This window comes from Amblyomma americanum, chromosome 7 (assembly GCF_052857255.1).
Source record: "Amblyomma americanum isolate KBUSLIRL-KWMA chromosome 7, ASM5285725v1, whole genome shotgun sequence".
Taxonomy (NCBI): Eukaryota; Metazoa; Arthropoda; class Arachnida; order Ixodida; family Ixodidae; genus Amblyomma; species Amblyomma americanum.
This window is the reverse complement of record NC_135503.1, coordinates 164,176,391-164,189,395: the sequence shown is the minus strand read 5'-3', so window position 1 is coordinate 164,189,395 and position 13,005 is coordinate 164,176,391. Positions and strand designations below refer to the sequence as shown.

The window sequence follows — 13,005 nt, the reverse complement described above, 5'->3', positions numbered from 1 at the left end:
AACCAAGTCAAAGACAAGTCTCTTTTTTCCAATTGCCAGTTACATCCGTGTCTCCTACAGTGGAGTTCAGCAAGGAATGCATGGTTGATGGATTCCGAGAAAAATTCGGTTATCCACTAGTGCCATGCCTAACGGACATGTAGGATTGCATGCGGTAATTTTGTACATAGAAATGCATTGAGCAGGCTTTGCCTTTTGGCGCAGCGACCACATCACTGAAGTGCCAACAAACACCAATGCTTTCACTTGAAGCTACATATGGGGTAGTGAATTCATGCCACCAACCAAGGATGAACACACAATGTGTTTATTTCACCGGCAACAAAGATGGCCAGGGGTGTCAGAAGCAGGAAACCAAAAGACATCAACAATGCGCACCTGAAAATAGGAGCTCGTCCACATTAGGTAATTTATGCACAAAGACTGAGCAGCCATGACAGGCATCTGCCATATGGCTGAATGACCAGGACGAAATGAAAATGACGGAAGATAAAATGCTTAAATAGATAAATTACTTTTCACTTAATGGTGTTGTCCTGTAAAAAATCTGCAGGTTGCACACTCACTAACACGAGCCCTGTTGGAAATGTCCAACATGCACATTAGCCAGCTAGCAGTTCTGCTTCATGCTGTGCCTTCTAGCACCAAAGGTTGGGGGAATGTGCACACAAGCAGCGTCAACATTAAAAAAACTTTGGTGGCAGCTTCTTTGTGAACCGCATCTGGTGGGCAGGCTGCCTCCATCACTCGGGCACTTGGGACAGGTCGATGGTCAGTACACGGCTGATGGTGCACTCGCCAGGCTGCAAAAAGGCATGCAAGCAGCTTTAACTCCTTCCTTACCGCTAAATGCACAGCGCACTGTAATGCATCAAACTGTAAGCTTATTGCTTACACTTCCCAAAGAAAAAGACAGCAGAGATGTGTGTGCAAAACTTTTCAAAAATTCAATGGTAAAATACGCTGGCAACACAAAAAAATACAATAAAAAAAATAAGGCCCTGCATTGAACTAGCAGATTACAAAAAATTAAAATTTAGATTTTTTTTTTTTCAAATATGATCACCCAACAGTCCCTGTGTAGGCCTCATACAATATGCTGCACATGTTCTTAGCTGCAATTCTTGCGATTTTCAGCTGTGAACATTATATATACACTGCACTTTCTGTAGCCTTTCGAGTTAGGGAATATGACTGCTGTGCCACTAGTGAAAGTAGTACGTGGGAATGCGAGGTGGAGATAGATATGGGATGTGCTGTGCACATTAAACTTGTTCCAAGTTCTGATTTTTTTTTATAGCAGGGCTTGCAATTCCTCCTTTAATCCATTTTTTTTTCTCAGTGGGTGGTGAACGGGTTCTATGGGTGAAAGGGGGGCATGGCCTTCCTTGACATCACCATAATAAAAAATTTGCCGGTGCATTTTGGTAAAATACCCTGGCAGCATGTTGCGAACACGCTGGAGCACCAAACAAAACAACTGTCATCATTTACGATCTAAGCGCACTACACAAAATACAACGCGAACGTCAAAACAAAGCACATGCGGGCATGCACAACTCGCCTGTTGTTTCAAAATAATGACTGATGGTGGGTTCGAGCCTGGTTTCGCTACCTTTTCGCCCACATATATTTACTTGTTTTCCAATAAACAGTTTTCAGGCAGCATCCGTGTCACCTTTCTTTTCTGCGTCTTGTCTTTGACTTCAAATGAACGTAAACCAACTAGCCGAATAAGGCATATTGTTGGAGATTCAAAGATTAATTGCAAGAATGCAGTGACATGATGCTGCACTTCTCTTTAACAGACAATTTTTATTACAGAGGGATTGCTCATGCATTCCAGGCACCAGCGCAAGAAGAATAATTCCAATCAGAAAATGCAAACAAGAGTTCAAAATAAAAAGATCAGACGAAAATGTGTTTCACTTGCCCAGTGCCAAGACTGGCCGTTAAACGTCAAAATCGGGCCTTGCAGACACACAGCTGCGTGCAGCAGTGTTCACAACAATGTATATCTTGCAAGGGAAGGAGCCATATTCTCAGGTAGTTGTCTCTCCTAACCACCTTGCTTTGTGGTGGTATAAAAAAATTTATGACATTAGACAACTCACAATTTGGAAAGTCGGCACTACAGCCGATCCCGGATATATCGAACTCAAAGGGGATCACGAAATAGTTCGATATATCGATAATTCGAAATATAACATATGCATGTTAAAAGCTTCTCTAACAACTCCACGCATCTCAAGGCAGTTTCCCGATGTCGTGACTAACGGGAACTTACCGATCTGTGCCTCAAAGGTGAGTAAAAAAACAAAAACACAGCGCGATGACCAGAGCACTTTATTTCGGAAGAAAAAAAATCTGTGAAATTTGCTTGCTTTTTCTTCACCACCATCAAGTTCATTAAGCTGTCCTGAAGCTTGTTGACAGTGTCTAAATGAGAAAGGCCAGCTCCTTCCATTGTGCCACAGCAGCGGCGAATGACGCTGAAAGCTGCGTAAAGGATTGGGCAAGTTGGTCAGACATGCTTAACGGAATAATGGCGCAGATCAAGTGACAGGACAGCAGGAGAGCACAAACACACACAAGCGCTTGTGTGTGTTTGTGCTCTCCTGCTGTCCTGTCACTTGATCTGCGCCATTATTCCGTTACGCTTCTTCACGTCATTCCAAGCACCAGCCAGCATTTCAATGGCTCCGAGGAGGTCCACCTTGAGTTCCATTCCTAATCGAAGGTTGATTAGGAGCCTCTGCACCAGTCGTCGTCTGTACCCAACCTTAAACGCTTTCACAATTCCTTGGTTGAGAGGCTGAAGTTTTGCCGTTGTGTTTGGCAGCAGAAACTTGAGGGTGATTTGGGTTAATGGGCAGATGACATGATGGGCCGAACAATTGTCAAGAAGAAGACAAACTTCGCGGCCAGACTTCTCCAGTTTGGCATCCCACGCTTGTAGCCACTCAATGAAAAAATCGCGTGTCATCCAAGCTTTCTTACTGGACGCGTATTGAACCGGGAGGCATTTCGCGTTCTTAAAGCAGCGTGGCGACCCGCTCTTTCCAATAACAAACGGCCGTAGTTTGCATGACCCATCCATATTTGCAGCAAGCAAAATCGATACGCGCACTCTGCTGTTCTTTCCATCATGGCATGCAGTACCCTTCAGATGCAGAGTCTTGTTTGGCAGCATTTGCCAAAACAGCGCCGTCTCATCTGCGTTGAATATTTGCGACGGCGAAAAGCTGTCGGAAATATTTGGCCACTCTTCGGACAACCACTTCTCTATGTGACTTGAGCTAGTCGCCTCGCTTTCGCCCGAAAGGGTCTTTCCAACGATGCTGTAGCGACTCTTAAATCGCCGCTGCCAACCAGTGCCACCAGTGAAGCTTTCTTCTCCGAAAGCCACAGCAAACCATTTGGCCTTCTCCATGAGCACTGGGCTGTCAACAGGTATGTTCTTGGCACGTGTCTCCAAAAACCACGCGTACAATGCCTTCTCGACCTTGCCAAAGGTTGGGACGCGCACACGACACGCTCCATGGCGACTCGACTGCACTGTCTTCAGCTTAACATCGGCTTTGTTCTTGAGGATCGTACTCAGGGTGTTGCAAAGAATTCTGAACGCCACGGCGACCGACGACTTTTTCTCACCAGCCTCCACCAGTCGAATGATGTCCGCGTTTGTTGAAAAATCCAAATTCTTGTGTTTTTTCGCGGCCATGGCTCTGGGACACATGCCAAAAGATGAAAGAAATACGCACTACACCACACGAGTCTCAAGCCTTTGCGTTTGCTTCGTGAATACAAAGAACAAAGCGAATCGAAAGACGCACCACTCCGCGTCTCCGCACTACCACAAGCCCACGCTGCAATGACCTCGTTCGTCTCGCTGCGCCAGCAATGTCAGCCAACCAAAACACAGAAAATTTTAGATTTTTTTTCTGGAAAGAAGGGGCATGTTAGGATCGAGTAAATTTGGTAACATTTTGAACGAAAACAACACAAAGAATGGGGAAAGAACACAAACAAATGCCGACTCACAACTGAATGCATTTACTGCGAAAGTGCATTAAGGAAGAGGTAGTCGGGGGAACTCTTATTAACGAAGTCCCAGTCATCAAATCTTTAGAGAAGATTGATTTTTGAATGCCCATTCCAAACATATGAGTTTCATGTAAAACAAATCCTTGCATACTAACGTAATATGACATGCAAGTTTTTCATCAAGACCTTTTAAGAAATTCTGCTGCAGGTGTGTTGCACAGTGTATGACACTGGTTTCTTTGGAAATCAAGGAATGCAATAAGGGAGAACTAGATATATACAACACTTTAGCAACATCTTAGTGGGCAGCTTTATAGTGCCAACTTTGAGGGCTTGTGAAGCAATCAATAGGCCCCGCGCGTGTAAAAGTTCGGGCACCTCTATAGCGTAGATTTCTTCCCTTCGCGTAATCCAAGGTCATTAAACGCCATGGTGCTTCAGGTGCTCTCAGAAATGCCACAGCCCGGTTGAGGTGCATGCAAGTTTCCACACATAGATGGAACATCACAGAAAGTGGTAGCGCAAAAGAAATGGGGTTGAAGATGAAGAAACACAAAGCTGTCACGCTCTATGACTAGCTTGTCCGAAGTCTGCTTGCTTCACTTCTGCCGATGGAGGGAAGTAGAACATCGCCTGTGTTCACCCAAGAGCTGGGGTACAAAGCTTGAGTGCAGAAAGGTCAACTTTCCAGGGTCTCCTACAGTGGTGTTTCACAAGAGGCATGACCCGACAGCAACCTGTCTCGATCTTCAAGCCCCGATTCACGGACATCTTTGAAGCCACAACTGACGAGCTATCATTAAGGATAGTTGCTGGGCCAGTTGGTACATGATCTCACCAAAAAATGATCTCACGAGCTATCAATTTTTGCTTAACATGTATTCAACGTACTCAGTCAGCTTTCTTTTTTCTGGTGCACTTTTTCACGCTGTTTTCATTCACGATGGCCTGCTACCAGCTGAGAGTGTTCAACAGTTGTGCATTAAGTTGAGATACAACTTTTCAAAACCATAGGCTCTCTTTTATGACGAGAGCCAGTATTGGGAGCCTCCCTGGACCATTGATGAAGCCCAATTTGCAGCACAAAGAAGCTCTAGAAATTTTTTTTTCAACTTAAATTCTAATTTCAAATCTAAAAATTGTTTAGCTTAAGAAGTTCCAAATTTTTCTTTAGTACAGAAAAAAAAACACACAGCCTTGAGGCGGAGCCCCTCTGACTGCCACTGCTGGCTGGGCACCCACCGATTCCCTCAAATGGGTGAGAACTGTTCCTCAGACTGATGCTCGGCTTTCCAGAATGGTTGGCTTGGGAAAGGAATCTGCGCCTTATAATCTCTCCAATGACGGCTCTTGTTTTAACTAAGACGTGGCCTAGTTTAGCCGGTTTTCACCACTGTAAACAGTGAAAACTAAAGGAGAAAGACTACTCACGTCGGGCACAATGCCAACCAGAGCATCAGCGTGGCTGTAGAACTCCTCCTTGAGGGAGATGACGATGCATTGGAACGACGTCTCCGTCTGCTTGCGGATAAAGTTGGCCACCTTGCCAATGTTGGTGTTGTCCAGGGCAGCATCAATCTCATCGAGCACGAAGAACGGTGCTGGCTGGTAGCTGCACCCAGGCAACACAGCTGGTCTAGAACTGAGCTCAGTAACCTAAAATGCCAGTGACCTGCTGAGCCAGGTTAACCCCTCGAATCAGAAACACTGTAGTGAGGTTTGGATGCCCTACATTCACACGAATAATTGCAAGATCCCTGAGGCACAATATGCAATTTCCAAACATTTGAAATAGTAAAAGCTCATAAACTGCAAATGTTATGGGCACCTGTGGGAGTGCCAGTCTGCTGCTACAGTGGACCAAAGCAGAAGCTGCGGCCTGGTCTTTCAGGGTGACGGGCACCATGACAACAGAGTCCAGAAACACTTCTTGTATACTGCTACTTTTTGTTGGAAAAACGGCAGTCTATACATGAAGTAGGCCTACTTGTGGGGTCTTAGACAGTCTTGGCTAAGCCACAGGTAGTGCGCGCCGCGTTCCTGCAAAAACCTCCATGTGTCCAAAAAGGTTCTGCAATGAAAACTGCTAATTGCTTCCTCTCTTTGCCTGAGGAACAGTAGACAGTGCAAAAGCAGATTTCCAGTAACCTACAGAGCGTGCGTTGCGCCAGAATCTGAAACCATTGGCAGTTCAGCTTTCCGCTTGTCAGCAAGCCGCATGCAAGTATGGAAGGCATGATGGAGTGCCGTTTCGTCACCCGTCCATTATATTTGCCTCCGCGTGCTGGCCTTGTGACCACATCACTTTGCGTTTTTGCTTTGGGCTGCATGTCATCATGCTATTCGCGTCGTGCACGTGTGCGCGCGCGCGGGGGGGGGGGGGGGGGGGGGGGGTATGCATTGCTCAATATTTGGAGTTTGCGTTGTGTTGGGTTTTATGGCACATCGGCAACTAAGACCATCATGCGCCAAGCACAAGGTATAGGGAAGTTTTCTACAGTTTTATAGAAATGCGAAAAATCATCAGCATACCTGCCAATCTGGCAAATAAAAAATCGGAAGATTTTTTATTTGCGCCAAAGAAAGTGAGGGGGGAGGGGGTGGGGATGTTCACGTTTTTTTTTTTTATGTCAAATTCAGAAGTATAAGATCGCTAAAAGCTGTGCAAATACCACGCTCACATAATTTGCGCGCTTATTTAAATTTCTTTAAATTAAGGGTGCATTTCCTGAACGCGACCTAAAAAGCACTACAGTGGTCATACACGCACAACATATACTGTATATGTAGACCTGGCCGCCACCTATAGCATCCCTCGCTAGCCAGAAAAAAAGAAGTTGACTCCAAATACAACACACATACAGCTCCCCCCAACCCACGTTACGTAGTTCCCCACGGAATGGCATGACGGCGCGTGTGCAGCTCACAGCAATAAGCCAGCAACAATACAATCGCAAAGATAGCAGTGGGAGGCAAAGGAGATAACGGGCGCAATAAAACGGCACCCTCGCGAGTGACCCGGCTCACTAGCGGAAAACCGAGCAGAAAACTGCTGTGTAGTATCAGATTCGGGTGTGCGCTCAACTGACCATCTGGGAGAGCGACCGCCAATGCGAGAGCCGGCTAAACGGCACAAAATTCTTGCCCTCGTCAGTTACACCTTTCGCAACCACACTAGGCGATGCAGCCGCGCCAATCTTCCCGAACCTGCCTTGCGCGCAGCCACGTACAAGCAGCAGCAACAGTACAGTGAGCAACAGCAAGCACGAAATCATGCATGAAATTTGACCAGCCACAGCTACTCTGACTTTGATTGCCTGCTTAGCCGATGATTCTAGTGCGACCATTGATGGTGATACTGGCGATTACGGCGCAGTTGCCGATACTGTGGCACCGGTTTCCCAAAAACCATTCTTGCGGGGGCAGGGACAGCTTTTCGGGAGATATAAGGACGTGGTCGTACAATTAGAAAGTTCAGTAAAAAATCTGGAGTCTCCCGGGTGAATCAGGAGGGTTGGCAGGTATGCATCAGTAGTGTAGAGAACCTAAGACATTAGTACTACGTAGTGATGAGATGACAAAGAAAAGTAATTTTAGAAATGATTACTAATAAAGGCTTTAAAGAGGGTCGGGTAACCTTAGCGTCCATCTTTAGTAAGACGAGCTTTCGGGCAAGTTGGTTGCTTAGCTTCAGCATAACTGCAACGCGAGAAAAGACGAACACAATGAAAGCAAACACTCTCCATCCTTGACTGGGCAAGGATCTCCAAGCTCCCAACCAATCAAAGACCGCAGCCTTCTCAGGAGTGAGAAAGTGACTGAGGTGTATTATAAAATCAAGTGGAGCACTGGCTAAGGATTCACAATTTTTGAATAAAGTCTGCTTCCTCTAAAAAATATAAGACATGTAAACAATTGCACTATCACTTAAGAGCAGCGCTGGGTGATAAGGGATGCATTCTTTATAAAACTGAGTAAAGTGCTGTTTTCTTATTTTTTCAAGGTTTGAGCATGAGAAGAAAATATGCTTTACTGTGAGTTCATCTCCACATTTTTCACATAGGGGTTTGTCTTGTTTAATCAATAAAAAATTGTGTTAGGTGAGTGTGTCCGATGCGAAGTCGACATAACATTACTTCATGAAACGTTCCCAGTGGTGGTCCAGCCATTTCAAGTTCTGGAGCAATTTTAGAAGCAGAAAAATATTCATTTTGGAGCACCTTTGTATCAGAACAACAATTATAAAGCAACCCTGAAGCAACACGAACGGAATAAAGAAGTCACCCAGAAGAGTTTGTTACTAACGAGATCATGTTCAGCCATGTGTAGCTAGGACGAAAAAAAAACAGAAGAAAGCTAGGTGTTTAGAAAAAAGACAAAATATTTCATTAATACTGGCATTGTCCTGCACACAATTTCAGCCAAGCCTGCTTCACTAAAAGTCTAAAGGACACATTCAGTAGAAGCATAATTTTTTTTCATGTGGGCACTATCCCAATGCTTCTTGGAATTTTTTACAAATTCATCGAGCTCGCGATGTAAATCAGCAATGATGAAATTCCCTTGTTCCAACAAAGCTTGACCTCGTTGGACTTGCTCCAAGCTTTTGTTCTTCAACCCAGAAGATACTTCACCGGCCCTCTTCAGGGTTTACCAACATGATGCAACCAACACGATGCAGGAACATAGAGGAAGGAAAACTTGGGAAAGGCCCTCGCTATCCGAGCTGCACGCCAAAAAAAAAAAAAGATCTGCCAGAAGTCACGCGCTTTCGCAAGGACTACTGGGAGTCTGGCCGATGGCGCAGCCAATAGTAACACTAGGTGCAGCGGAGTCATCTGCTGCAATGCCTACTGCGCATGCGCAAGCGCGCTGAGAAGGCGGCCAAGTAGGGGGAGACGCCTTCAAAAAAATGTGACTAAACCGCCTCTCCAAAGTTCTTTCCTTCCTCCATGTACTGGCTGCTAAATTCTACCATGAGCCATCCCACTAGCGCCCTGGGTTGCCAACTGCGGAAACGGTTTAGTAGGTTGCCAACTGAAAGCCTGAACAAAAATAGCTGCTTTCCTGCGACCACGTCTTCTTTGTGGCACACCTGTGGTGCAATATTGATCAATTTGCAGATTTCGGAGCAGACTGGCGCAGCAAAATGTAAATGTATCGGAATGGCGCAGCTGGAGCACCACTGCATTCCTGATACCTGCATGATTTACATTCTCCTAAGATGTGCTTCACGAAGTGTAGTTTGTTATTTCACTTTTGAAAGCCACTTACAATTTAATTTTCAACTTAGTGTGCATTCACTTCATGCAGTCTCTATGGAGAATGTTGGCTTTCTTGATTTCACCACTACAAGCTCATGAAGCGCATGTGTGTGCTCTCTCATTACCCTCTATCCCCACGTGGCTCGGTACCCAGCAGAATCTTATCCTGTGACCTTGTGTTGTGATTTATCCTAATGCTGCACATTACGTTTCCTCGCGTTCCCAGGTGGTACCCGAAGGCAGTTAGCAGAGGGGTGTCAGTGGAAGTACTTGCTGTTGGGCTAGTTGGTTCATCATAAAGTTGAATGGCGCAAGGGAACGGACACAGGAAGGCACAGAGACACTCTTTCTGTCTCTTCCTGTGTCCGTTCCCTAGCACCATTCAACTTTATGTGTCAGTGGAATTTGTCTTGAACAAGGGTAAAAAGACGTTGGGACAAGTCAAGAAAATGATAGAGTACTTGGCGAATTAAGGCTTGAGGCCTCTACTTTCCGACAAGGACGGGTTCTTTGTTCTCGCTCCAGAAAGAGTTTTCACCACAAAAGCGGAAGAGGCATTGGGAAAAAACTAAAGAAGCGGCTTTGAAGCCTGCTCACATCAAAAAACAAGCCTTGCGTATGTTGCAAGGGATGAGCCGGGAAGAACTGGGTGCTGCTGTCAACAACAGCAAAGGTATGGTTTTGGACCTGTTTTTTTTACAACCAAGACCGATAAGCCTGATATCCCATTTCGGGCAGTCGTATCAGAACGTGACACCTGGCAGCACACTGGTTCAGGCTACTTGCAGCTACATCTGTGCTCCCTAAAGCTGTCTGATCCATTTGTAGTTGGGAATTCCCATGAAGTTATCAAGTTCCTGTCCGAAGCAGAGGGAAAGAACCTGTATGCCTTCAGCATGGATGTGGAAGATCTATTTTACTCCTTGCCCCATGCAGCCGTTGAGATGTTAGGCTGCATCACCATGGACAATGACGAGGGTGCATTAATATGTAGGGAGCTGGTGGAGGCCTATATGATCAGGCAGGGAGCAGACTAGTGTGCTGCCTCACCGTCTATCAGTAAGGTAGATAAGGAGATACCATATTTACACGACTTTAAGTCGACCTCCCCCCATCACATTTATGAAAAAAAAAAAAGCTTGGAGGCCGTTTACGCTTGGCCTTTAATAATAGAACGCGATAGCACTATCCTGCAGCCTCTGCTTATCGCCAGTCGCCATCGGCTGCCGCGCGCGGCAGCGCCCGTGGGAACATTCCAAAACAAAAATGTGCTAGTCACTGGACTACTCGTCCACACTTGCGCCGCCGTCGTGATCGCTGCTGCGGTCCCACAGCTCGTCGTTCTAACATCGTCGTGCAGTGAAATCCCACACTTTGCAAACAGCCACATCACGACATCGCATGGAACAGCTCAAAATTTTGCCTCGCTGCAGCTGCCATGCCTGCATCAGCCGTTGCAAACGCCGAACTTGCGGCCTGGCGCGCAGTTCGTCTCTTCGGCGTAAAGAATGACAGCCATCTTGAATGTAGCCATGAATGAGCGCCAGTCGCTTACTGGACCTGGAGCACAAATGACGAAGCACTACATTAAAAACTAATGAAACGCGGCCGGCAGTAGTCAAATGCGCCAGAGCCAAAGAGAAACTACGCGTGAGCGGCATCAGCTCTTCCGTCGGCTACCGACACTCCCCGGCACCGCTGTGGTTATGAGTGGGGGTGCCGCCACGATTGGAACAGCGGCCCTTCATCAACTATCGACGCTCGCTTGCGCAGTTGAAAGGGAAAGAAAAAATTGGACGACGCCTATTAAGAGTAAAACGCAAATGCATTATTGGGCCACCGCCGCTTATCAGCAGATGCAATCTGCGGCCACGTGTGGGGAGTGGGGCTGGTGCCGGTTTGCTGCTTATCGACAGCCACCATGGGCCGCCTGGCACGGGGTGGGGATGCCGGTTCTGTGCGTTGGCATAGCAGCTGCTCAAGGCCAGCACCAGGAGCGATGCGACAGAACCACGCAGGAAAAATGCAACCACGCTGTAGCATGCCTGATATCTCATTTGTCTCGCCTTTATTTATGGTGCGATGCTTTGGTTTCGATTTTAGTCGAACCTCCCACTTCGGATTATCATATTTTGAAAAATAGGCCGACTTGCAATCGTGTAAATACAGTAGGCTTTCTTAATAACTGTGTGTGGTCCAGGAGATAGGGGAGTGCGTCTACTATAAATGAAAGCCTTCTAATTTCGTAGAAAAGATGTCATGGCTCGACTTCGTTGTGGATGCGCTGAATTGCTTTTTTTTGGGTTTTAGCCTATGTTCTGTTTTTTGGTAGTTCACTGTGTCTAGCGCCTATATATACTCTTTCCGAGAATAAAATAACCAGCTGCTAGTCAGTGCTTGTGCCATCTCCAGTCTCCCTTTGTTTTCTGCACTGCTTGAGCATGAACCCATACCAACTTGCCCAGTTTTCCATTCTCGCACTACTGCCTCTTTGCATATTTGGGTCAAACGGACTCTGCACAGATGATCTCTGGCAAATCAACTGTGTGCACTGGAAAATGTCCAAGCCAGGCATACGCAATGTGCCAATAGTGTCAGCACTGCCATTTAAGAAGAAATCCCTTGCATCAGAGGTTCCACTCACTATATGTGGCTTGGCTACTGGCGGTGGTGGTGCTTTGGCAAGTGTGCCCGAAAAACCACGCACAGACACTTTTTGCCACCTGTGGTGAGCAGCAGCCTCACACAGCGTGCTCGTAAAACACAACATAGAGACCTCTGCAACATGGATCCACCTGTGCACGGCGAAGAGCAGCGCGAGTGCAGCCACAGTCTTCTCCCCGCCAGACAGGTTGCTCATGGGCTGGAAGCGCTTGCCGGGCGCCACACAATTGTAGTTGAGCCCTTCCAGGTAGGGCTCCTCAGGGTTCTCAGGCCCCAGGAAGGCCTGCGCACTAGCATTGTTGGTCAGCGCCTTGTAGATCTCATCAATGCGGTTGGACACCTGGTCGAAGCAGGCTGTGAACTTGCGGTGGCGCTCCCGCTTGACCTTCTCAAATGCCAGCTTGGCCTTCTTGGCACGCTTGCGGGCATTCTCAAACTCCGTGTCCGTCTCCTTCAGCCGTTCCTTGACACCGTCAAGTCTGCAATAAATCCCCATAGATACAGAATGGGGCACTGATGAGAAACAAGGCCCGACAATTCATGTCAGGGCACTGCTGATCAACAAGGCCCAACAATTCATGTCAGTCTGCAAATGGAGGACACATAGGCAGCACACACTGGCTATGCTGACCGAGCATGCATAGGTTTTATTAGTTCAGAGCACACAAAGATGGTTTAAGAAATACTACCAGTAAAATAAGACTGAAAAGCACGTCTGGTTGTAGTTCGTAGTTGTTCATGTTTGGTTAAAGGCGTGAAACACTTACGAACACAAGGAGGGTAGACGGGACGAAGCACCGCTCACAACTGCTTTATTTGGAGGCAGTACATTCAAACAACGCTTTCATCATGCTTCAGGTTTGATATGATAACGAACGGGTGAAATAGTTGCTCTTAGCCTTCTACAAAGATATGGATGTGTCGCTGACGCACGCTTCCTGTCTTTCCGATAAAAAATGCTTCAATTAATTCCCTATCTTTGGTATTTTAGCTTGACAGAATTTGTGCACCAGCAAAACATCACTCAAAG

The 13,005-nt window shown here is 46.5% G+C and overlaps 1 protein-coding gene across 3 annotated transcripts in view; it reads right to left on the bottom strand.

Annotated features, from left to right (window-relative positions):
* Positions 1–289: 289 nt before the first annotated feature.
* Positions 290–13,005, bottom strand: part of SMC1 (structural maintenance of chromosomes 1) — a 146,370-nt gene continuing 133,654 nt past the window's right edge. For all 3 annotated transcript variants that reach the window (XM_077629591.1, XM_077629592.1, XM_077629593.1), the window contains 3 exons: positions 12,107–12,454; positions 5,479–5,659; positions 290–803 (listed from right to left, as the gene is read on the bottom strand). In XM_077629591.1, coding sequence (XP_077485717.1) covers positions 744–803; positions 5,479–5,659; positions 12,107–12,454 — 589 coding nt within the window. In that variant the 3' untranslated portion in view covers positions 290–743. The remainder of the gene's footprint in view (positions 804–5,478; positions 5,660–12,106; positions 12,455–13,005) is intronic.